Genomic DNA, 27,409 nt, shown 5'->3' with positions numbered 1-27,409 from the left:
AACCGAATTATCCATACTAAGATAATTCATTAAACTACTTATATATATATATATATATATATATATATAGTATAAAAGGGATTAATTATCCTGGCAGATAATTATCTCACAAATTGGTTTAGATGCTGGCTATCCACAACAGTCCAGTTACATAGTACTCAAGCTTAAAAGAGATACTGGTACTAATAAGCTTCACTCGTTGGGTAGTTCTGTGTTCCTATTTAGAACTGCAAATATTCCATAGAGTATATAATTGATAACGAAGAGGAGAGTCGAGATTTATTCACATCCAAAACTTTTTTATCAAAATGGTTTTTTTACAGCATATATAATACTGACCTACATACGCAGTCGAAACATATGTAGGTCTGTGTTACGCTGTAGAAAACTTTTTAATAAAAAAGCTTTGAATGTGAATAAATCTCCACTCTACTCTTCGTTATCAGTTATGTATATATGTTCAGTCTATACTGTTAATGCAGTTCAATGCTGTTTCTTTCTTTTTTGTATTGTCTATCCGAATCGTGGCCGATGCCAGCGCCGCCTCGACTGGCTTCCGTGTCGGTGGCACGTAAAAAGCACCATCCGAATCGTGGCCGAAGCCAGTGCCGCCTCGACTGGCTTCCGTGCAGGTGGCACGTAAAATGCACCAATCCGACCGTGGCCGATGCCAGCCTCGCCTGGCACCAGTGCAGGTGGCACGTAAAAAGCACCCACTACACTCACGGAGTGGTTGGCGTTAGGAAGGGCATCCAGCTGTAGAAACATTGCCAGATAAGACCGGAGCCTGGTGCAGCCTTCTGGCTTCCCAGATCCCCGGTCGAACCGTCCAACCCATGCTAGCATGGAGAACGGACGTTAAACGATGATGATGATGATGATGCTCTATCTGCTATATGGCAGACTTATCCAACCCATGCTAGCTTGTAAAACATACATGGATATTAAAACAATGATCATGGTTGTGATGAAAGTGAACATGGTGAATATACAATCATTTAAATTTGGGTTTTACAATGTAACTATTCCTCATCTCACTCACCTAGGATTTCACTGCCGTCACCAGGACTGCCCTGAGAGCTACATCTCAACAATAGCAACCAATACAACAATCAATTCCACCTCCATCACCACTGTAGCAAAAAAAAAATTGGCTATGTTTTAAGGAGCTTGCTTTCCAATCACATGGTTTCAGGTTCAGTCTCACTGTGTGGCACCTTGGGCAAGTGTCTTATTCTATAGCCTCAGGCTGAACAAAACCTTGTGAGGGATTTGGCTGATTGAAATTGAATGATTCTTGTTGTACATATATATGTATGTGTGTTTGTCTGTGTTTGTACCCCACATCACTTGACAACTGGTGTTGGTTTGTTTGTGACCTTGTAAGTTAGCAGCTTGGCAAAATGAAACTGATAGAACGAGTAGTTAAGGATTAAGACTACCATCGGTCATGAATGACCACAGGATTGCACTTAGAAAGTTACCCTCCAAGGTACAAGTCTAGGCAAGGTCGTTTGTGGAAGACCAGCAGTTGCTCCTGTATACCAGCCTCCCTTCTCCATGCCACTGATGTTATCCAAGAGGAAGGCAAAGGCCAATACAGTCGGCACCAGTGACATTGCAACTCATTTCTCTAGTTGAGCGAACAAGGAGCAATGTGAAATAAAGTATCTTGCTCAAGAACACAACACACAACCTTGCCTGGGAATCAAACTCACTACCTCATGATTGTGAGTCCGACGGTCTAACCACTGAGCCATGCAACTTCACAGAATGAGTACTAGAGTTTAAAAAAAGTAAGTCCTGGAGGGCAACTTGTTCATCTAAACCCTTCAAAGCAGTGCCCCAGCATAGCCACAGTCCATTGACTGAAACAAGTAAAAGTTAAAAAATAATGTCCTGTTTCTTTGTTTACAGGTGATATTTGCCTTTTATGATCCTTGTCCTGCAAGTGATTTCCCTGGTTGGCCCCTACGGAATTACCTCTACTTCATCTCATATGTCATGTAAGTATGTCTTTACAGTTTTCTATTTCTTTGTTACCCAACCCAGCTTTGGTCTGATCATTGTTTCTCCAGGAAATATCATGTTCTGCAATAAAGCAGTGAGCTGGCAGAATCATTACTGTACTGGGCAAAATGCTTAGCAGTATTTTGTCCATCTTTTATGTTCTGAGTTCAAATTCTGCCAAGACTGACATTGCCTTTCACCCCTTTTGGGATCAATGAAATAAGTACCAGTTGAGCACTGCGGTTGATATATATATTTCTTTACTACCCACAAGGGGCTAAACATAGAGGGGACAAACAAGGACAGACAAAGGGATTAAGTCGATTACATCGACCCCAGTGCGTAACTGGTACTTAATTTATCGACTCCGAAAGGATGAAAGGCAAAGTCGACCTCAGCGGAATTTGAACTCACAACGTAACGACAGACGAAATACGGCTACGCATTTTGCCCAGCGCGCTAACGTTTCTGCCAGCTCGCCGCCTGGGGTTGATATAATTGACTTACTCCTCCCTGAGCTTGTGCCAAAATTTGAAACCAGTATTATGCTTTACAATCATTTGACAAGTCGCATCCAATATTTTCAGCCACCAAAAAATTAGGTGCCTGTGTTTTACCGCTTTTCTTTGTTTGATTAAATGTTCTCTGTTACCTCGAAGGCTACTGAAACTAAGTTCATTTTTTTTATCACTAATTACTAAGCAAAATTTAGTATTTTGCGTCTTTTAACAAGTTGTTTAGATATTTGGTAGGTGACACAGCACTCTTCAATATATGTTGCGGGCATAGTATGGGTTTCTTATTTTTATCTTTGCTTGTTTCAGTCAGTGAACTGCCATGCGGGGGAACTGCCTTGGAGAGTTTTAGTTGAGCACAAATCAATTCCAGTAATTTGTTTTTTTTCTAAGTCTGATACTTATTTTGTTGGACGGTTTTGCTGAACTGCTAAGTTACTAGGACATAAACAAACCAACACCAGTTGTCAAGTGGTAGTAGGGGTGACAGACACAAAGATGCACACACAGAAACACATATACATAGAGGCGTCGGAGTCAGAGGTGCCATTAGGAGAGGAGTTGAAGTTTTCTGTTTCAACTCCACAGCCCTGGTTTCAGGAAATACACACTGAAGAAAATACATATTCTCTTACATATCTCCTCTATGTTAGCATGAAACTAGATCAATTTTTAAAGGCAAAATAGAAGGGCATGGATGAAAATTAATGGAGTTCATGCCTTTCCCAAGGGCATTAGTGTTGGATTTGAAGTGAAATAGATCCAGCTTGGAAATGGAATTGGTTGGCATTAGGAAAAGCATCCAGCCATAGAAGCCATGCCAAAACAGATGAATGGAGCCTGGTCCTATCAAACTATCCAACCCATGCCAGCATGGAAAACAGACATTAAATAATGATGATGATGATGATGATGATGTGACTTGTTTGTAAACTTGCAGAGGTGACAAAGTGAGTGAAATTGAAGTCGTCTGCTTCAAAGACAAAATGCAGAATGGTGTACGCAGCATAGCTCACAGTCTTGCCCTCAGCCTGAAGATTCCACCAGTTTCCCATATTACAGGTGAGTACTATGATCATTGCTGTTGCTACTCTGATGATTGATATGTTCAGTTTTGTGAGTGAATTTTGGGAGATGGAAAACTTGTTTATATGTATGTGTGTATGTGAGTGTATGTGTGTGCTTGCATGTGTGTGTGTGTGTATGTGCTTGCATATGTGTGTGTGTGTGCATGTGTGTGTGTGCTTGCATGTATGTGTACTTGCATGCATGCATGTGTGTGTGCTTGCATGCGTGTGTGTGTGTGTGTGTGTGTTTGCATGTGTATTTGTGTGTGATTGTATATGCGTGTGTGTGTGTGTGTGTGTCTATATGCTTGTTTACTTTTGCGATTGTTTCCAAAAAGTTGCAATCTGTAAGTTGCATTATTGTTGTCAGTTCCTCTGTCAACAAATCCTCCAGTCCATGTCAAGTAAGCGAACAAGTAATGGTTAGTGACAGGAAGAGCATCCAGTGTAAAACATATTCACCTAACCCATGCTAGCCTGGAAAAACATGTAAAATGAATGATTATAAAGATCCTGACAGTAATAGCATGTATGGTTCCAATTGCATTAAAGATGAGATCCATCGAAATTATATAAAGATACTTTGGTTGTTAGGCCCATATATATTTGGCTTAGGGGTTGTAAAAATTATCTTTGATGAAGATTACTTATAAATTCTTATATTGAAATATTTCCTTTGTTTTATATGATTATTACATTGGTATTTTTTTCCTTCACCAGAATGCTCATCAACAGTAGGCTGGGAGAAGAATGAACGGGGCAAGATGGGACCGCGTATGGTCAACCTAAGTCATTCCATGGACCCTAATATGTAAGATGTCTATGATTTTGTTGCTCTTTCATTTGATTATTTTATGCGTGTGATAGCAACTGTATTATCAGGTTTCAAATACACAGTTTCTGCCATGTCTTTCATAAAACTGCTATGGTCAGCAAAGTGTTTCATATCCTTTTACTAGTAGCAACAGTGGTCAGCTGCCTGCCTGAAAACCAAAAATGCTATGAGCCTGAGAAAAAGATTGGGTGGTAGCGTCTGAAATGTCTTTGATGATAGATCTGGTCAGTCATGGTTGACCGAGAACTAAACAACAGCATTAGCAATAACAATGGCAACAGTACTATCCTATAATGCCAGTGTCTTATCTCAGAATTTTTGTTAATCTCTCTATTAACAGTCAAACAAACCTATTATAGTGTGCACTGGTATCATCATCATTAGAGCGGCAAGCTGGTAGAATCGTTAGCATGCTGGGCGAAATGCTTAACGGTATTTCATCTGCCGCTACGTTCTGAGTTCAAATTCCGCCGAGGTCGACTTCGCCTTTCATCCTTTTGGGGTCGATTAAATAAGTACCAGTTACGCACTGGGGTCGATATAATCGACTTAATCCATTTGTCTGTTCTTGTTTGTCCCCTCTGTGTTTAGCCCCTTGTGGGTAGTAAAGAAATAGGTATCATCATCATTAGGGCGGCGAGCTGGCAGAATCGTTAGCATGCCGGGCGAAATGCTTAACGGTATTTCATCTGCCGCTACGTTCTGAGTTCAATTTCCGCCGAGGTCGACTTTGCCTTTCATCCTTTCGGGGTCAATTAAATAAGTACCAGTTACGCACTGGGGTCGATATAATCAACTTAATCCATTTGTCTGTTCTTGTTTGTCCCCTCTGTGTTTAACCCCTTGTGAGTAGTAAAGAAATAGGTATTTCGACTGCAGTTACGTTCTGAGTTCAAATTCCGCCGAGGTCGACTTTGCCTTTCATCCTTTTGGGGTCGATTAAATAAGTACCAGTTATGCACTGGGGTCGATATAATCAACTTAATCCATTTGTCTGTTCTTGTTTGTCCCCTCTGTGTTTAGCCCCTTGTGGGTAGTAAAGAAATAGGTATCATCATCATTGTTGTTAAAGGTTTTTAAATGCTATCATGAATTGAAGAGATCAATAATTCTAAAGAGATTTTGATATATTCAGTCTTATATTTCTCCATTTTACTAAATTTCCACATAATCTACATGTGATAATCCACATCTTCTATCTTTCAGATTAGCAGAATCTGCTGTTGGCCTAAATTTAAAGTTGATGCGCTGGCGCCTAATCCCGGACTTGGATTTAGAGTTAATTTCTCAGACCAAATGTCTTTTACTTGGAGCTGGAACTCTTGGTTGTAATGTTGCCAGATGTCTTATTGTAAGTCATTAATCTTAACATATCTTTTGCTGTAAGTTTTAATCTTTGCCTCTTTAGTCTTTTACATTTTCCGTAGATTTTTTTTACAAGTTTAGTCATTCATTTTTAGCTCTTTTTCTTTTATTGCAAGTTTTTAATCTTTGCTCTTTGATGTTTCCCTCATTCTAATTGTTGTGTCTTTTTGATTTTTAATCTTGCTATATCTGTTATTCTGAGTTCGTTTGTTACACCTGAATAGAATTTACCTGAGGAACCAAGTCTTCAGGGAAGTGAGTTAGTCAATTGCATTGACTCCAGTACTCAACTGGCACTTATTTCATTAACTCCCAACAGGGATTAAAAGCAAAGTTGACCTCAGTGGAATTTGACCTCAGAATGTAAAGACAGACGAAATTCTGCTAAACACTTTGCCTGGTGTGCTAACAACCCTGCCAGCTTGCTGCTTTATATATGGTCCTAATGTATTGACCACAAGATTGCAACACAATAGCATATTCTAATATATTCTAATATACTGCTGTCTGGTGTACCATCTGAGAGTGGTGAGATAGCATGGTCTTAATATAAGACCCTAACAATAGCATGCTCTAATATATTAACTACAAGGCTACAATGTTGTGGCATGTCCTGATATAATTTCTGTTTTATTGTAGGGATGGGGTATTAGGAATTTGACATTGGTGGACAATGGGAAGATTTCATATTCCAACCCTGTACGGCAGTCATTATTTGTCTTTGAAGATAGCCTGAATGGCAAAAAACCAAAAGCTGAAACTGCAGCAGAATCACTCAAGAAAATAATTCCAGGTTTGGTAAGTAAATAAACATCACAACCATCATTCCTTCTCAATTTATTATATCTAATCACAAGCAAATTTGGCACCAGTGATATTTCAGAAACTGTTGAAGCTAGGAAGTTTAAATTTTATATAAACAATTATTAAATAAAATGCAGATTATGTGACTTTATAGAATAGGAGTGCAGTGCATCTAAAATCTAACCAAAATTTGTTATTATTACTTGTGAGATACCTAGATGGATAAAATATCAGAACACCAACATAGAATTGTTGCTAGTATTTACTTCATAGTTTGTGGTGAATTCTTCATTACATCAGGTCAGCTAGCTGTCACATAGTATGCAAACATTTTGGGGAAGTGTATCTGTAGTAGACTAGTGTCCTGTCTCAGGAAAGATTAGTCTCTTATTTACAAAACACCATAGAATCCACAAGCTTAAAAAGGGGCCTTTAGGTAATTGTTGGACCTGTCAGATGTAGCAGCCAAATCTCCATCAAATCACACACTGCTGTCTTAAAAGTAGTAAAAGGGACATGTTGGATGATGTAGTTCTCAATACTGCTAAAAAAAAAACAAGGTAGCTGTTACTGGGATACCTCTGATCATAAGCCTGCTCATTCAGGGTTAACCTAGAGCTAAACAACTACTGCTACAGAATCTAGAGTCTCTATAAATCCTTATAGTGGAGGCACATGGCCTAGTATTTAGAGCAGTGGACTCGCGGTCGAGGGATCGTGGGTTCGAATCTCAGACCGGGCAATGTGTGTGTTTATGAGCGAAACACCTAATCTCCACACGGCTCCGGCAGAAAGTAATGGCGAACTTCTGCTGACTCTTTCGCCACAACTTTCTCTCACTCTTTCCTCCTGCATCTTGCAGCTCACCTGCGACGGACTGGTGTCCCGTCCAAGGAAACCGGGAAACCGGCCCTTATGAGCCAGGCATGGCTTGAGAAGGAACAAACAACATAAATCCTTATAAGACAATTGAGATGATCTATATTTCCACCACTTTCATGTTAGGAAGAATACATATATATTTCTTTGTCTGTTAAAAATGTATCCATACTCTTTTTTTATTTCTTGTAAAAATGGATTTGTCTTCAGAAGTGTAACAACATCAGTGGACTTTGATTTGAAAGGTTTAAGAGGTTTTTATTAATTAAAATGTAGACATCATTTAACCAATCTGGACATAATTGCTAAGGGATTTTTTAAAAACCTGACTCAACATAGTCATCAACGAATTTGTACTTTTAGTTTCTCTTTAGTCTTCTTCAAAGGGACCTCTAACCTCTGAAATTATTTGTCCTTGGTATCCTAGTGCTCTACACTCCTTATAGTGGATGCCACCATCTCCAGCTATTTGGCAGTGGTGCCCTGTTCCTGCCTATACAAACTTGGTTATTCTTACAACATCTGGTCGGGCAATGATTTTCATTTGTCAGTAAACGTCTGGAAATGTATCTGTTCATTCTTTCAGACATTTAATAAGAGGCCATTGAATTCTATTAGAACTTATACTGTAAATTGTTTGGCATTAAGAAGTGCATCCAGCCATAAAAACCATGTCAAAACAGACCTCACTGGTGCTGGTACCACGTAAAAAAAAGCACTTGGTCTTCTCTGTAAGGTGGTTGGCATTAGGAAGAGCATTCAGCTGTAAGAAAAACCATGCCAAAGCAGACAATGGAACCTGATGTGGCTCCTGGCTTTATCAGCTCCTATCAAACTGTTCAACTCATGCAAGCATGGCAAACAGACAAAATGATAATCATCATCATCATCATCATCGTCGTTTAGCGTCCGCTTTCCATGCTAGCATGGGTTGGACGGTTCAACTGGGGTCTGGGAAGCCAGAAGGCTGCACCAGGCCCAGTCTTGTCTGGCAATGTTTCTACAGCTGGATGCCCTTCCTAACGCCAACCACTCCGTGAGTGTAGTGGGTGCTTTTTACGTGCCACCGGCACAGGTGCCTGACGAGTCTGCCAAACGGCCACGATCAGATGGTGCTTTTTATGTGCCACCGGCACGGGGGCCAGGCGAGGCTGGCAACAGCCACAAACGGATGGTGCTTTTTATGTGCCACCGGCACGGGGGCCAGGCGAGGCTGGCAACGGCCACAAACGGATGGTGCTTTTTACGTGCCACCGGCACGAGGCCAGTCGGGGCGGCGCTGGCAAGGGCCACGAACGAATGGTGCTTTTTACATGCTATCCCTTTAAACTTATGGCAATGTACAATCTGTATCATCTGTTTATTGCAAATATATGTTGATTATGAAGATTCTCTTTGCATTTTCTTCAGAATGCAGTTGGTTTGACGCTGAGTATTCCAATGCCAGGTCACCATGTTACAGGTTGGTACAGTTTTATATCATTTCTGATATCTTAATTCTCCCTGCTTCACACATCATTACCTCACTTAATACAGTTACCACCTCACTGGTATCACTGCCATCTCTCATTCTTCCATTGATATCATACTAATAGATAATATGCCTAGAACTTTCCATCTTAATCGTCTATGTTCATGTTGCTTTCTCTCTACAACATTATTTGCATACCTCTTTCCACCACACTCTCTCACATGACTCTCAATTATTCTGAACCCCCTTTTTTTCTCTGTCTGTATACCTTACATTTTCTCCTACAACCATTACTCCTACTTTCTTATTTATTTACTGCCCACAAGGGGCTACACACAGAGGAGACAAACAAGGATAGACAAAGGGGTTAAGTTGATTAGATCGACCCCAATGTGTAACTGGTACTTAATTTATCAACCCCAAAAGGATAAAAGGTAAAGGTCAACCTCGGCGGAATTTGAACTCACAACGTAACAGCAGGCGAAATACCGTTAAGCATTTCACCCAGCGTGCTAATGTTTCTGCTAGCTCGCCGCCTGAATATGTATGGATACATTACTCCTACTTTCTGTCCTTTGCCACATATTTTGTCCTTCATTTTCTCTCTTCTCTCTCTTTCCCTTTTTTCTTTATCCTCTCATCATTTGTTCTTCCTTTTTCATAATTTCCTCTTCCTCTTCCTCTCCCTGTATCACACATTCAGCCCTTCATCTCTCTCTCTACAGATGGAGTCCTGGAGCAAACAAAAAAAGACATAACAGTTTTGGAACAATTGATCTCAGAGCATGATGTGATATTCTTGTTGATGGACACCCGTGAGAGTCGATGGCTGCCTTCCCTCATTGCTGCATCACAGCAAAAGGTATATAAACATACAAGTAGCTATACTTTTTTTAAAAATTTGTTTTTTTTCAGGTTGTTGAATCTGAAAGAAAAGACATTGTCCATAAATTTTGCCGGCCCCACCGAGACCAGTGAGCTTGATGCTGTTAAGAGAGGTTTCCAGAGGACTGATATCTTGAGGAGAAAGGACTGAGTATAATTGTTAATGTGAGGCCAAAAGGGATGAATGAGTTAGGAGTGCCTGAGAGAAGGAGGTGCAAGACCAACCAGCACGGTTCCAATTCAGTTCTGCTGGTTTAGCACTGACTTGAGACTAAGTAACCACTATATTGTTACTTAGTTAAACTGTAATACAGCTACTTACGTTGACATGATGTCTTCTTATTAACCCTGCCAAGGAATTCAGTTGATTTAAGTAGGTCTAGTTACTCAACAACTTATTTCATTTGAAGCCTAACCTAACATATTTTCCTAACCATCCAGATTGTCATCAATGCTGCCTTAGGGTTTGATACATTCCTCGTTCTACGGCATGGTTTGAGAAACCCAGATGATGTTGACAATGCCACAGAAACTGATGCAGAAATTCTCAAGGGTAACCTTGCTGGGAACAAACTTGGCTGTTATTTCTGTAATGATGTAGTTGCTCCTGGTGATGTGAGTATTATTTTAATAACTCTTTCAGTTTTTCAAATTCTACACGTTTAGCTATGTCATGGTAGAGTCATTCAGTTGAGAAAATTCTCACATCTCACTTATAATGCTTTCATATTCTAGTATATTTTTTTTTTAAAAAAGGATAAAAATAATTTACGTCATTAGAATTTTGAAACTGCAAGAGAAGATAAAATAATTCATTTTTAAAGGATGAACTCGAAGTAGATAAAGTTATAATATAAAATATTAGGTTAAAAAGTCCTTTGAATAGAAAAAGTTAAATGACTATTTTAATCCAATATTAACACACTATTAATTATAGCCTTATCTACTTGGAGTTTAACCATTAAAAATGAAGTAAAAATATTATTTTTAAGCTTTACAAAACTTTAACTATGTTTAAAGAAAACCCTAGAGGTAGATTTAATAGTTGTTCAGTTTTGGGTTGTGGTACATATGAATCCCAAAACCCAGTCTTTGATTATATTACAAAGCCATAATAATGATAAAGATAGCAATAATGGTAGAGAGTGTGCGAAAATATTTTATACTTACTAATAATGTACTAACTGAATCCAGTTCAGGAAATATAAATGTTAACGGTAAACATTTCTATTCTACTTTTAGAAGTTTTAGTTCTGGTTTGGCAAGGGATAATAAACTTGTGATCAATAGATAGCAGGCATTCAGGGAATTCAAATGTTCTACTCTAAGTATTATAACGGAAGGCTTAAGTAGTACAAGTACATTTAATACAATAATATGCCACTTGGATTTACACCTGTATCATCATCATCATAATGTCCACTTTTCTATGCTCGCATGGGTCAGACAGAATTTGCTAAAGCAGATTTTCTCTGGCTGGGTGCCCTTTTGTCACCAACCCTCACCTATTTCTAAATAAAGTAATATTTTCCTCTGGCCAGACATATTTTCATAGAATATGGGAAATAATGGACACTGTTCAATAGAGTAAGTACCAGGCTTTGAAAAAAAAAAAAAGTACTAGGGGTCATTTCGTTCAACTAAAAATTCTTCAAGCTGTTGCCCTAGCATGGCTGCAGTCTGATAACTGAAACAAAAGAGAAAAGATTCACAAGATATGAAACACTAGAAACACTGTACAAATAAAATGGTACAATAGGAGGTGTCTATTTATATTTGAAATGTCTTTGTATGTTGTTCACAAACATTAATGTCCACCTTTACCTGAGATACTTGCTACAAATATATCAAAATGGATCCTTTTTTGTTTCAGTCCACTAAGGACCGTACATTGGATCAACAATGTACAGTTTCAAGGCCTGGAATGTCCATGATTGCAGCTGGCATAGCTGTGGAGTTGATGGTCTCCATTTTACAACATCCCCTCAGGTAAGGAACTTATATTCTGATTTCACAGCAGCCTTTTTCTTTTCATTAATATTTAACCCTTTAGCATTTAAACTGGTCATATCTGGCCAAAATATTCTGCCTGTTTTGTGTTCAAACTAGTCAGATCTGGTCTCTCACACCAATTCTACAATGTCATTCTAAAAATTAATAGTTACCCTATCAAAATCTCATAGCTACAAGATAATGCATGATTAATTCAAACCGATGTTAATAAATAAGTATTACTTTTGATAGAATAATACGAATGCTAAAGTGTTAATTCATTGTTCTTTTTCATAGTGATTGTAAATACCTGCACCTCTACATCTCTGTATATACACACCTACATCTTTATATAGTTTCTTGTTTGCACATTCACCTCTCCATAATTTTTTCCCTACCTAACCTACATACTAAGTTTTACTCCTCTATAATCCTACTCATCTACACAATATTTTCTCTGTTGAGTGTCCATATGAGTGGATCCCACAAAACAGTGTATGTGGGTAGTCATTTGGCAATCATTGATGCCATTAGAGAGAAGAGATACATGTTATTTGCACGACTTAAGTGGTTGACAATAGGAAGGGTATCCAGCCATAGAAACCATGACTCAACAGACAGTTGGAGTCTGGACAACTCCCTGTAGCCAGCTCCATGTCAAACCATCCAACCCATGCCAGCAGATGCTAAACAATGATGATGATTGCTGGAGAGTTAAGAAAGAAATCATTAGTGATACACTCTTGTAGAGATGTAGTGAGGTTTGGCATTATTTTTCTCATATTTGCATGTGTTGGAGTCTTCTGAAGCATAGTTGCTTACTATTTGTTGCAGTCCCTTGCTATCTCCTTCATTCTGAGGTCAGCCTTCATCACTTCTTTCCATTGTCTTCCTACTTCTTCTTCCACAGGTGTGGACACCTACACACGTTAAATTCCTTGCTAGACTCTTTCCTAACTCTTGCCTTGCTGATAACACCCTCTATATGTCTTGCATGGCTCTGGTAAGCCACTTATCTACACCAGGTTTTCTAATGGAGTCTCAAATACAGAATGTAGTACTCTGTCATATGATGTTACATATAGAAATATACTCCTCTATTCCCATATTTTCTCAGCTGATTTTGTGGAAGTTCTATTTGAACATCAACTCCATCAACTTTAACCTTATGAGAAAGGAGGCTATGGGCACTTTCTCTTTCTCTGTCAGAAATTTCGAGGGCAGGAAACAGTCAAATATACGCCCTCCCCCCCACTTACTTATCTGGTACTTATGTTATTGATCCTGGAACAAAGAAAGACAAAGTAGACAAAGGGTGTCTTGGCATCACTCAGCAAGACTTTTGTTAGCCGCTCTCCAGCCATCTATTTAAAACTGTATACAGCTATGGTACGACCACACTTGGAATTCGCATCATCAGTTTGGAACCCCTATCTTGCTCAGAACATTGACCTCCTGGAATCTGTCCAGAGACGTGCAACCAAATGCATACCCTCCATCAGACACCTACCATATTCTGAGCACCTTGTTTCCCTGGGCATGGATTCACTGAAGCTCCGGCATCTGGCGACGGACTTGGTAAACACCCACAAAGTTATCAACCACCTCACCAACAACAACACTGAACACCTTTTTGATCTCCATGTGTCTAACACATGTGGACATGCCTACAAAGTCAGAAAACAACACAGCTCCCATGACTTTCGGAAACATTTTTTCACGCTCAGAGTTGCTGAAGCATGGAATAAACTGCCTGCGTCAGTTGTTGACTGCCATGACACTGCATCCTTTAAGGCCCTCATGCTTTCCGAAATCCGCCGAAACTACACCTGATTATATATACACTTTAGATGAGTTGTAGTGCACCTGAGCACTGTACACAATTATTATTATTATTATTTTTTTTTTAGACCTCTGTGAGATTTGAATGATTGAGAAAGAAATCATTAGTGATACACTCTTGTAGAGATGTAGTGAGGTTTGGCATTATTTTTCTCATATTTGTATGAGTTAGAGTCTTCTGAAGCATAGTTGCTTCAAAGCATAGAAATTCTCAAATCAACAAACATCTAAGGTAAAGGTTTATTGAAACTATAACCTGACTCCGCCAACATAGTGTAAAATGAACAAAGCAGGATGGATAGCTACTGGCTGAAACTTCCTCAATTCCTTCAATGATTAAAATATGTACCAGATCTATAGAAATGTCAATTATGCACCAGTGTTCTATCCAAGGAGGAATGTTTTGTATTAGAGAGTCCCTGGAGTGAATCGTCTGGAAATGTTATCTTGCTTCACCTGAATTGACTGGCTTCTTCTAAACTGAATTAGATTTATCTTATCATAATGCCTCTGGGGCAATACACTTTATTATATAGAAGTTAAGTCCTTAATACAAAGTGGGTACCATTTTCATCTGGGCATTTGTTTGTACCTCTTAGTCAAGGAGGTAAGGACAACCCTGTGATTCTTGTACCCTACGTGTGAAAAGTCTGGCTGCATCCGAAAAAATATATATTATGAAACAAAAATAAACACAAAATTTATTACATGAATCTGTTACCACCACGACAGTCAACTATTTGACGCCGAACACGAGTTTGATGTTGAATACATCCACGAATTTTCTGCTCAGCTCTTCCCAAGACTGCAAGACGGCTTCATGCAATTCGTGCCTCACTGATTTGTTCACCTCGCCTGCGAGCTATCTAAAGTTAATAATGATTCTGCTAATTCCACGTGTAGACATGTGTTGAATAGAACTCACTGAATAAATCTTAATTAACTGTGTTGTCAATTGTATGCACCTGACATATGCTAACGTGTATGCAGCCAGACTTTTCACACAGAGGATATTTTTTTTTAGGGCCTCTAAGAGTGATGAAGTTACCCTAAAAACCAGTAAGCTGGTCTCACCTATCATGAGGTAATTTTACCTTGCACTTAGACGATCTTGAACTAAAGCAGGAGCTTCCCTGTGGTCATATACCTTGTTAAAATTAGCAGCCAAATTCCTCTTAAATCATAGTATAGCATCTTAAAGGTGGAAGAACACATCAGACAATGTAGTTCTGGATACATTGATACATCTGAAAATAAGATGGGCTGGTCATAGGTGGAACACTTTGATCTTAATAATACTTGAAGACACCTGCCCTGGGGCTAAACAACAACAACAAACTTAGACACTTTGTTGTCATTTTCTCTCTCTCTTACACACACATGTTTTGTAGCATTATGTTTGATGACTTGGTCTTTTTGAGTGTTGCACTCAACTATTGTATATCTATATTTTATATATTGAATATATTCTCCATATATATTATTATACATCAACAGGCTAAAGGCACCAGCTTGTACCAGTACTGATTCGGATTTCCAAAGTGAATCGGAATCCTGCCTTGGAATAGTTCCTCATCAGGTGAGCTATTGAGTTTCTTATTTTTGCTTGTAGAAAGCACATTCTTTGTTTATGTTTTTCTCTTTTTCTCTCCCTCCCACCACATATGAATGCACGGTCCAATGGAAAAGATACTTCATGGTTGCTCACACTCTTTCATTGTAAAAACAAAAAAGATGGACTCATTGGATGATGTAGTCTTTGATGTACTGGATGGTCTTGGCTAAGATGCCCTTGGTCAAAGATCTGTTGTAGCAGGGGTTTTCATGCTGTACTTGGTGTAAAGCAAAGTTACATATCTATGCGTATACACACACACCCTCTCTACATGTTTTGCAGTAGGCATAGGAGTGGCTGTGTGGTAAGTAACTTGCTTACGAACCACATGGTTCCGGGTTCAGTCCCACTGCGTAGCACCTTGGACAAGTGTCTTCTACTATAGCCTCGGGCTGACCAAAGCCTTGTGAGTGGATTTGGTAGACGGAAACTGAAAGATGCCCGTCGTATATATGTACTTTGAAGAAAAAAAGACCCGCTTTAGTGAATCTAAAAGGAGTGATGTTTTATCAGAGCAGTGCACACCCCCACACTGCAAAGATCACATCACAGAAGATTGAAGAGCTTGGTTGGGAAAAAATTCCTCATCCACCTTATTCTCCCAACCTTGCTCCTTCTGACTACCATTTGTGTTGTAGTTTACAGAATTATTTGGGGGACATAACTTTTGCAAGCCAGGAGGAGGTCGAAACTGACATTTCAGAGTTCTTTGCTTTGAAACCAAAAGAGTTTTACATTGATGGGATTAAAAAGCTTGTAAATAGATGGAAGGAAGTCATGGATAATCAGGGAAAGTACATTGATGATTAAATTTCAATTAATATAACATTTATCACTTGTTTTCTTTATTCAAAATTCAGACAGAACTTATGGGATGACTTGATAGATATATATATATATATACTTGTCTCCATATATGTCAATAATGCCGTTACACAGCTTGTATACATAATTTTTTCTTATTTCGTTTTTTTCCCCACCCCTCCTTTTTCTTTTTTCCTTCCCCCTTCTTCGTTCCTTTTTCTCTCTCTTCCTTTCTTTCGTTTTTTTTCTCCAACTGATACTGATGCAACTTTACATCCCCCTAACTCAGTATATGAGAATCGCTACATAGATGATTTTAACTTGCGTGCGAGATGGATTGCGTGCATATATGTACGCATGCATTTATGTGTATATTTTATATTTATATTTATACGTCTGTATATGTATGGCGTTTGCACGCATCCTTCTGTGTATGTTGATATATATATGTATACTTTAATATAAATATGTATTGCAGTGTAATATTTATAATAGGTTTTAATTTCTATGCTTTAATTATGCTTTCTTCATTAACGTCAATATGTATTTTATTCAATGTAAGGTTTTTTCCTCAAATTTTATAATTTTTATAAGTTTTTATATATATATATACATATATTTTTGACCTTTTTGTTTATCGCTCGAAGATTGACCGTTTTTTCTAAAGGGCCAATCAAACAAGTCCATTTTTTTTAAAGGTGTAGCGCTTGTAAGAGTCTAGATTGAATTGATATATCGGTTCCATTCTAGCAAAAACTGTCTGATGAACGGCAACGAGAAACTCAGAGTAACAGATTTTGTTGAATTTTCTGCTGCTTAAAATAAAGTATATATATATATATATATATATATATATATATATATATGTGTGTGTGAGCAAATCTCTCTCTCTTTTACATAAACTTACATATACTCTCTTTACAATGTCTATATGTGGTTGATTAATTATTAAAACTATCCATTTGGGTTGCTTGATTCACAGATTCGAGGGTTTCTCTCTCATTATCATATTGTACTCCCAGCTGCCAGGGCATTCAAAAAGTGTACAGGTTGCTCAGACACAGTAAGTTCTTTTAACCGTTTTTCAATACTTCAATTATTTTGTTGTTTTGTAATTTTAAAATCCTCCTAGCACTAACTACTCTCTTTACTCTCTCTTTTACTCTTTTACTTGTTTCAGTCATTTGACTGCGGCCATGCTGGAGCACCGCCTTTAGTCGAGCAAATCGACCCCGGGACTTATTCTTTTTGTAAGCCCAGTACTTTTCTATCGGTCTCTTTTGCCGAACCGCTAAGTGACGGGGACGTAAACACACCAGCATCGGTTGTCAAGCAATGCTAGGGGGACAAACACAGACACACAAACACACATATATATATACATATATATGACAGGCTTCTTTCAGTTTCCGTCTACCAAATCCACTCACAAGGCATTGGTCGGCCCAGGGCTATAGCAGAAGACACTTGCCCAAGATGCCACGCAGTGGGACTGAACCCGAAACCATGTGGTTGGTTAGCAAGCTACTTACCACACAGCCACCTATATTTTACTTTTCATTCCTTGAGTGAGTTTACGGGTGATTAGATACCGGTAATATACTGGTACTTGGTTCAATTCATGGTATCATTTCCCAGAGTCTCATTCATCAACATTGTCATTATTAACCCTTTAGTATTCAGATTTTTCTGTCAGATCTAAGACTTATCATTGCTGTCGTTATAATTATCATTGTCTTCGTTATCATTATCATTGTCTTCGTTATCAACTTCATCATTGTTGTTGCCATCATCAATCAACATCATCTTCATAATTATCAACATCATTTTTTTCAGTGTCATAATTATCACTGTCATCTTCATCATCATCATCATCATCGTTTAACGTCCGCTTTCCATGCTAGCATGGGTTGGACGGTTCAACTGGGGTCTGGGGAGCCCAAAGGCTGCACCAGGCCAGTCAGATCTGGCAGTGTTTCTACAGCTGGATGCCCTTCCTAACACCAACCACTCCGAGAGTGTAGTGGGTGATTTTATGTGCCATCGACACAGGTGCCAGACAAGGCTGGCGAACGGCCATGCTCGGATGGTGTTTGTTACGTGCCCACAGCACGGAGGCCAGTCGATGCGGTACTGGCTACGGCCACGTTCGGATGGTTTTCTTATGTGCCACCGGCACTGGTACCACAAAGATACAAATTCCATTGATGTTCATCTGTTTTGATTTGGTTTGATTTTCACTTGCCTCAACAGGTCTTCACAAGTGTCCCAAGAAGGAAGGTATGCACAGGTGGACTGACTACGTCTCAGGTAGGGGCCACGGGTTATGGCCTCACTAGTCTTGCCGGGTCTTCTCACGCACAGCATACTTCCATAGGTCTTGGTCTCTAGTCATTTCCTTGGTGAGACCTAAAGTTCGAAGGTCGTGCTTCACCACCTCGTCCCAGGTTTTCCTGGGTCTACCTCTTCCACAGGTTCCCTCAACTGCTAGGGTGTAGCACTTTTGCACACAACTATCTTCAGCCATTCTCGTCACATGACCATACCAGCGCAGTCGTCTCTCTTGCACACCACAACTGATGCTTCTTAGGTTCAACTTTTCTCTCAAGGTACTTACACTCTGTCGATTATGAACACTGACATTACACATCCATCGGAGCATACTGGCTTCATTTCTTGCGAGCTTACGCATATCCTCAGCAGTCACGGCCCATGTTTCACTACCATGTAGCATGGCTGTACGTACACATGCATCATACAGTCTGCCTTTTACTCTGAGCGAGAGGCCTTTTGTCACCAGCAGGGGTAAGAGCTCTCTAAACTTTGCCCAGGCTATTCTTACTCTAGCAGTTATACTTTCAGCACACCCACCCCTACTACCGACTTGGTCACCTAGGTAGCGGAAGCTATCAACTACTTCTAGTTTGTCTCCCTGGAACGTGGTAGAAGTTGGTCTCTGTACATTTACAGTGTTTATTGCTCCTGAGCATCTGCCACAGACAAAAACTATTTTCCTAGTTAGCCTTCCTTTGACATTGCTGCACCTCTTATGTGTCCATAGCTTACACTTGGTGCACCTTATAGAGTTTCTACCTACACCTTTTTTACAGATCGAGCAGGGCTATCTACCTGAAGTCGTTTGTGATTGGTCCACCTTCCTACTTATTAGGACTTTGGTTTTGGCTAGGTTGATTCTAAGGCCCTTCGATTCTAATCCTTGTTTCCACACCTGAAACTTCTCCTCCAGTTCTGATAGTGACTCAGCGATTAGAGCAAGGTCATCAGCATAGAGGAGCTCCCAGGGGCATCCTGTCTTGAATTCCTCCGTTATTGCCTGGAGGACTATGATAAATAGGAGGGGACTGAGGACTGAACCTTGGTGGACCCCAACCTCTACCCGGAATTCTTCACTGTACTTGTTGCCAACCCTCACCTTACTAGCAGCGTCTCTGTACATGGCTCGCACAGCTCTCACTAACCATTCATCTATCCCTAGTTTCCTCATTGACCACCAGATAAGGGATTGGGGGACCCTGTCAAAGGCTTTCTCCATGTCAACAAAAGCCAGGTACAGGGGCTTATCTTTGGCTAGGTATTTCTCCTGCAGCTGTCTTACCAGGAATATAGCATCAGTAGTACTGCATCTCATCTAAGCTAACTCTCTCTCTAATTAATTGGGCTATAACACTCTCCGTAACCTTCATTACCTGATCCAGCAGTTTGATACCCTTGTAGTTATTTGTATCTAGGGCGTCACCTTTACCTTTGTAGCAGTTGACTATTATGCTGCTACACCAGTCATTGGGTATGACTCCTTCGTGTATCACCTGATTAACTATACGGGTGACTAGGCTATAGCCGACACTACCAGATATTTTGAGCATCTCTGCAGTAATTCCTGATGGGCCTGTTTTCATGCTTGTAATTGCCTTAACTACTAAGGAACTGTTAACTCGGATTGCTGGTCCCTCTGTTGGGTTGACATTCGGCAGACTCTCTTTATCCCATTCATTTTCCTCATTCAGCAACCTTTCATAGTGGCGTCTCCAAGCCTCTCTCTTTGCATCCTCATTTAGCGCAAGTGAACCGTCATCCTTGCGAACACATTTCTCTCCTACCACGTCACGATTCTCTCTCACACACTGTCTTGCAACACGAAATACCTCAAGTCTTTCATCCTCACGGCGCAGGACATTGGCAAACTTCATCATCATTATTATCTTTGTTGTTGTAAACACCATTATCAACATTAGTTTGCTTTCACCTGACATTTGTTGATGTAAGCCACAGCTTAGAAGACATGATAAAGCCTGTGGTAATGACAACAGTACCATTTTTTATAACAACGTTGTTGTTGTTGGTGGTGGGTGGAGAAGTGATGGAAATGATTTCAGATTTCTTTGGCTGTTGGACTATTTACCATGATACCAGGGAGTCTAGGCTATTTACCATGATAGTCTAGTTTCTTCTTTGCATTGCATTCCACATCTGTTTATCCTTTTTGAAATCAACCCACCCAAGACTGCCCTGGTTCTATGATGCAAACTTCTCATTTTAAAATTGTCGAAATCAAAACCTTTTTTCAAAATTTCATGTTAAATTCTGTTCAAAACACCAGGTAATAACGACAAAGTTATTTTACTAAATTCTTTGTAACTTTCGAAATTATTTGAAACAAAGACAGCATATTTCAGTTGAATTTTTACTCAATCATCGTTTAGCGTCCGCTTTCCATGCTAGCATGGGTTGGACGGTTCAACTGGGGTCTGGGAAGCCAGAATGCTGCACCAGGCCCAGTCTGATCTGGCAATGTTTCTACGGCTTGATGCTCTTCCTAATGCCAACCACTCCATAAGTGTAGTGGGTGCTTTTTATGTGCCAGACGAGGCTGGCAAACGACCACAATTGGATGGTGCTTTTTACATGCCACCGGCATGAGGCCAGTCTGGGCGGCGCTGGCAACAGCCACGTTCGGATGGTTCTCTTACGTACCACCGGCACTGATTATTTGTAATTGTCAAAATTAATTGTAGCAAAAGCAGTATATTTCAGAATTTTTACCAAATGTTACAGGGTTTTTTGAAATTTTTGAGATTAATTGAAACAAGTCCATGTATTTCAGTAGAATTTTTACTAAATTTGCCTAAATTCTTTGTAAATGTCAAGATTAATTGAAATAAAGGCAGTATATTTCAGAATTCTTACTAAGTGCTACTAGATTCTTTATAATTTTCAAAATTAACTGAAACAGAGGCAGTGTATTTTAGTAGAACTATGGTAACAAAAGAAGATAATGAATGAGGCAGAAGAGCATCAGATGTCAAGAGAAATACTGTCCATGTATTATACACTCTCTCTTATTCTCTCTCTTTCTCATTCACTCATCAGGTGATCAAAAGTTACCAAAAAGATGGATTTGACTTTTTATTCATGGCCTTCAATATCCCTTCCTTCCTCGAGGACCTGACTGGACTGACTCAGATGCAAATGGAATCCATTGATGCTGATGTAAGTATATTCCCTATGTAAGCATCATATTTCATCTATTGAAATATAGATAATGTTTCCCTGAAATGATGAGCTTGTGAAGTGAACTTAACTGCACAGCCATGCCTGCACTCACGTATAGACGGACAGACAGACAAACAGACACACATGCGCATTTTAGCAGGTAAAGACATGTTTAAGAAATTTATTTCACAACCACATGGTTTCAGGTTCAGTCTCACTGTGTGGCACCTTGGGCAAGTGTCTCCTATAGCCCTTGACCAACCAGTACCTTGTGATTCTGTTTATTCATCACTCTTATTATAATAGTAATAATAATATTGGGTTGTTTGGAAAGTTCGTACCGATTTTTGAAGGAAAGAAAAAGGTCAATAAATACTTGCCATTACATTTTTAATCAACCAAATATGAACCATTTTGTTGCACAATGCATCTCCATCTTTCCTTTAACTTGAAAATACCCTCTTCCCAGAATTGAGGTGGCTTCATGGCAGAGAATTCATCAAGGTATCTTTTTACGTCATCCAAGGAATTGAAATTTTTACCATTAAGACTATTCTGCAGAGACCTGAATAAGTGGAAATCCGAAGAAGCAATATCTGGTGAATATAGAGGGTGGGGTAACATCCCAGCCGAGCTGCAGCAATTTTTGTCTGGTTCCCAAAGCATCAAGTGCCGAAAATGAACTTTCTTATCTTCCATTTTAAAGGGTTACAGGCTTAATACAGGTTATAGGAACATAAACCTTCTTCCACGAAAAGATAGCTTAAACTATGCTCTAAATAGAGGTGTAGTCAAATCCTATTTTATGGACTCAACCATGTTCTAAAATAAGTCAAAAGGTAAGCTACTATATATAAATCGGCACAAACTTTCCGGACAACCCAATAATAATAATAATATTAATCATTTCTACTATAGGCACAAGGCATGAAAATTGGGGGAGAGGGATAGTCGATTACTTTGACCCAAATGTTTCACTGGTACTTAATTTATTGACCCTGAAAGGATGAAAGGCAAAGTTGACCTCAATAATAATAATAATGATGATGATGGATTCTCCCTTTGAAGACGACATATGTCTGTTCAGTTTTTGCTGAATGACCTGCCAACTCACCACCAATAATAATAGTGATGTTGATGACAATGACTATCCATCTTTTCACAAATTTACTTAGAGGTAGCACATCCTTCTCCACCTTCACTTACCTTTCCAAGCAGAACTTAAAGAAGTTGATGAGGACTTGACTGAAGTGTCTTTCCTCAATGCTCTTTCAGGCTTGTCTACTGTACAACCTCAATTACATCAACCCCAATATTCAACTGGTACTATTTTATCAACCTCATAAGAACGAAAGGCAAAGTTGACCTTAGTGGAATTTGAACACAGAACATAAAGACAGATGGAATCCCACTAAGCATTTTGCCTGGCATGCTAACAATTCTACCAGATCACTACCTTTATATGAGTAGTAATAATAACCTTTCTACAATAAGCACAAGGACTAAAATTATAATAATATATAATGAGATTATTGTATACAGTGCTCAGGTGCACCACAACTTGTCAAAAGTGCGTATAAAGCATATGCAGTAATGTACAAATGCCTGGGAAGTGAACAGTGTATGAGTCAGATACATGCTTGCGTGTGTATGGAGGGGAGAAAATCAGGTGTAGTGTTGGCGAATCTCAGGAAGCATGGAAGTTTTGAAGGATGCAGTGCTCCGACAACTAACAACTGATGCCGGTAGTTTCTTCCATGCTTCAGCAACTCTCAGCGTGAAAAAATGTTTCCGAAAGTCATGGGAGCTGTGCTGTTTTCTGACTTTGTAAACATGTTCACGGGTGTTAGACAGGTGGAGTTTGAAAAGGTGCTCAGACTTATTGTTTGTAAGATGGTTAATAATTTTATGGGTGTCTGCCAAGTCAGCTGCCAGACGTCGGGGTTTCAATGTATCCATGCCCAGTTTCAATGTATCCGTGGAGGAGGGTTGACCAAATTGTGTAATTGGTACTTATTTCATTGACCTCTAAAGGATGAAAAGCAAAGTCAACTTTGGCAGAATTTGAACTCTGGACATAAAGCTGGATGAAATGCTTCCAAACATTTTGTCTGGTGTGCTAACAACAATAATAGCAATAACAATAACGACAAGCATGATAATTTTGAGTGTGGCATTTTTTAAAAATAAATTTTATATCTCTTCTTTTCAGATCTTGTCACTGAGTGATGATGATGATGATACTGGTTCTTCTATGTAATGGTTCACCAAGGGACTTTCCCTGTCAGAAAGTAAACTGCCATCTATGACAATTCTGTATTGGAGATCAGAGAAGATAGCAGCCACAAACGAGAAAGGAAAGTGTGTGTGTGTGTGTGTGTGTGTGTGTATGCATACATAAAAAGAAAAAAAAACCCCAAATAAATATCAACTTTGATCTCCTTTCAGATTCTTTTGTTTTCTTATATTCTTTTGTCCCCGATCCCTTGTTATCAAGTACATTATGTTAATATTTGATCAACTTTTCTCCTGACCCTCTATTTTGCCATTTGATCACTTTCCCTATTTGTGGACCAATATATTACTTTCCACCCACTGCCATGGTCCCTTTTTTTAAAAATATTTTTTCAAATTTTTTTTTTATAACCCCTGTTATTTTTTTGTTTGTCAGATAAATTTGTTCATTTTTTTCCAATTTGTCACTCTTGTTATATGCTTGAAAAGAGGTAAAAAATTTCAAAAATGAAACAAAAATTTGTTTGAGGAAAACTTTTAAAGACTCCGCCGGTTACGACGATGAGGGTCCCAGCTGATACAATCAACGGAACAGCTTGCTCGTGAAATTAACATGCAAATGGCTGAGCATTCCACAGACACGTGTACCCTTAACGTAGTTCTCGGGGATAATCAGCGTGACACAGAGAGTGACAAGGCTGACCCTTTGAAATACAAGTACAACTCATTTTTGCCAGCTGAGTGGACTGGAGCAACGTGAAATAAAGTGTCTTGCTCAAGGACACAACGCGTCGCCGGGAATCGAACTCACAACCTTACGATCATGAGCCAAATGCCCCTAACCACTAAGCCACGCGCCCTCACCAGTTGAGGAAAACTAAAAAGTAAGTAATGTCTTGAGTCTTAAGACTCATAATACCAGTTACTCAGTTTCCTTGGTGTATAAATGGACCAAGATTACAACTTTCCTCCTGTATGGAATGCCTGTCCATCACGGTTACTCATTTAGAAGTGAGTAGACTCTGAGGCAATGTGAAATGAAGTGTTTTGCTCAGGAACACAATGCACTACTCAGTCCAGTAGTTGAAACTATGATCTTGTGACCATGAGTGTAACACATGAACACTACAATAAAAATTGTTCATGTTAATTCATATAACGTCGCCTTTTTCAAGCCTAGCCAGGCTCATGGGCCCGGTTTCCCGGTTTCTGTGGCGTATGTATTCTCCCCCCCCCCCAGCTGGACGGGACACCAGTCCATTGCAGCGTAACTCGAGAAACAGGAAAAGAAAGTGAGAGAAAGTTGTCGTGAGAGTACAACAGGGTCGCCACCACTCCCTGCTGGAGCCTCGTGGAGCTTTTAGGTGTTTTCGCTCAATAAACACACACAATGCCTGGTCTGGGAATCGAAACCACGATCCTCCGACTGCGAGTCCGCTGCCCTAACCACCGGGCCATTGCGCCTCCACTGCGCCCTTTTAAAGCCTAGCCAGGCTCACGGGCCCAGTTTCCTGGTTTCTATGGTGTACGTGTTCTCCACCTGGACGGGACGCCAGTCCATCGCAGTGTTACTCATTTTTGCCAGCTGAGTGGACTGGAGCAACGGGAAATGAAGTGTTTTGCTCAAGAACACAATGCGTCGCCTGGTCCAGGAATCGAAACCACAATCTTACGATCATGATGCTGACACCCTAACCGCTAAGCCATGCACCTACACAAATTCATATAACATTGGAAAGAATTAAAATAAATGAAGGAAAATGGAAAGCAAATTTATCTGACAATCTAATATGTTGCATGATTTCTCACCCTACTTGTTTGTGTCTTATTTTCTACTCCTCCACCAACCATCATTGGTAGGTTGTATTCATTTTCTACACCCTTATATTCTGTTATATTAATATCTACACCCCGGTATTCTGTTATGCTGTTATTTGCTCCTTTCTTGTGGTCTGTTACAATATTTTTAAACGCACCTTGAGGTTCAGTTTTATTAACTTCCTACATGTTGCAGAAAATTATATTAATTTTCTATATCCCTGTGATCCATTATAAATTTTCTACACCCTTGAGGTACCTTATATATTTTTTTCTATACCCTTATAGTCAGTAATATTCTTTTTGGTATTCCCCTATGTTATGTTACTTTATGTACCCTCAAAATTGATTGTAATTATTTTTTACATCCGTGGAGTCCATCATCTTAATTATGTGCAATAACTAATTCCCAACACACACACACAGACACAAACACATACACACACACACACCTATCATGTATATAAACATGTTGGTTATCAAAATATATACATATCACATATCTGCACCAGCTGACTCACTCTTCACCCTGCAGTCTCTGTAGTTCCTTCGCTACCCACACATTTTATATACTGTGGTCCAGCTGTTCCAAGTTAAATCTACCTATACTCTTATAAGTGTGTGTGTGTCTGTGTGGCGTGGTGGGAGTGGAGGGGAAGCATTTTGCAAGAAGAAAATCTATTAATTTATGAGATGTAAGGTTTTTTTTTTGTTTTTTGTAACCTGTACACAGTTTACAGAGGAAAAGCTGAGCCTCTAGGATTTGGCGGGTATTTTGGAACTGAGACCAGAAAAATTCAGAATCACACAGAGAATAAGGGAATAACCTCAATATACACATCTAAAACATGCAGACACTTCCATATATATATGTATATATATATATAAAAGAATTTTTTGCGTAATAAGATGTAAAAACCAAGGCTGTGTAGATATTAGAGCATTTATAGATAGAAGGTCTTACAGCTGTTTCTAGGATATTTATATATTACTAGCAGTATCGCCCGGCATAGCTCGGGTTTGTAAGGGAAATAACTATATAAGCATTTTTAGAGATGCAAAGTATAATAGCCATCTCAATATGGCTAACCACAAAGTGGGGGGGGTGTTACTGTAGCTTTTTACGTTCTGAGATTTAATAAATTTTTAGAGAGTTACTTCCCTTATATATGCCAAAAATGCATTAAAAATGGGGAAAATTGATGGTAAATTTTTTTTTAAATCGTAGACTCATCATAGACGCGCGCTAATACCCAGAAGGGCTCGATATGAATCACGACTATAAGATACCCGGTTTTGGTTAAACTGCACCGCAAAATGTGGGAGTAGTTAGGAATCTAAATCGTAGGAGACAGACAGCACACAACCTCTCTTTTATATATAAAGATATCTCTTCATCAGAGACGGTGTGAGAGGATAGTTAAGTGAAAGTTAGTTTAGATGTGATAGAGGATAGTTAATTCATAGTTTAGATGTGATACCCATCCATATCTTGCATCTATTTTCTTTCCCCCACCTCATTCTCTATTTTGTATCACATCTAAACTAACTATGACTGAACCATCCTCTCACACTGTCTCTGATGAAGGGATATAATTAATAAATATCCTGGAAACAGCTGTAAGACCTATCTATAAATGCTCTAATATCTATACGGCCTTGGTTTTTTATTTTATTACACAAAAAATTCATATATACACTCACTGACATAGAACCAACATTGAACCCTTTATTCGCAAAATTACCAAATCTGGAACTTAA

At 39.2% G+C, this 27,409-nt stretch overlaps 1 protein-coding gene across 1 annotated transcript in view; it reads left to right on the top strand.

Moving 5' to 3' along the window:
* Positions 1-24,232, top strand: part of LOC115210837 (ubiquitin-like modifier-activating enzyme ATG7) — a 48,455-nt gene extending 24,223 nt beyond the window's left edge. Inside the window, exons 8-20 of the mRNA XM_029779586.2 lie at positions 1,918-2,006; positions 3,466-3,587; positions 4,313-4,403; positions 5,634-5,778; positions 6,432-6,590; positions 8,886-8,937; positions 9,672-9,808; positions 10,273-10,446; positions 11,705-11,820; positions 15,163-15,244; positions 17,067-17,147; positions 21,473-21,592; positions 23,808-24,232. Of these exons, the coding sequence (XP_029635446.1) occupies positions 1,918-2,006; positions 3,466-3,587; positions 4,313-4,403; positions 5,634-5,778; positions 6,432-6,590; positions 8,886-8,937; positions 9,672-9,808; positions 10,273-10,446; positions 11,705-11,820; positions 15,163-15,244; positions 17,067-17,147; positions 21,473-21,592; positions 23,808-23,855 (1,416 nt within the window). The 3' untranslated portion in view covers positions 23,856-24,232. The remainder of the gene's footprint in view (positions 1-1,917; positions 2,007-3,465; positions 3,588-4,312; positions 4,404-5,633; positions 5,779-6,431; positions 6,591-8,885; positions 8,938-9,671; positions 9,809-10,272; positions 10,447-11,704; positions 11,821-15,162; positions 15,245-17,066; positions 17,148-21,472; positions 21,593-23,807) is intronic.
* Positions 24,233-27,409: the final 3,177 nt, after the last annotated feature.

Source organism: Octopus sinensis, linkage group LG4 (assembly GCF_006345805.1).
Source record: "Octopus sinensis linkage group LG4, ASM634580v1, whole genome shotgun sequence".
NCBI lineage: Eukaryota > Metazoa > Mollusca > Cephalopoda > Octopoda > Octopodidae > Octopus > Octopus sinensis.
Note: the sequence above shows the minus strand (reverse complement) of the source record. Positions and strands in the feature narration are given on the sequence as shown.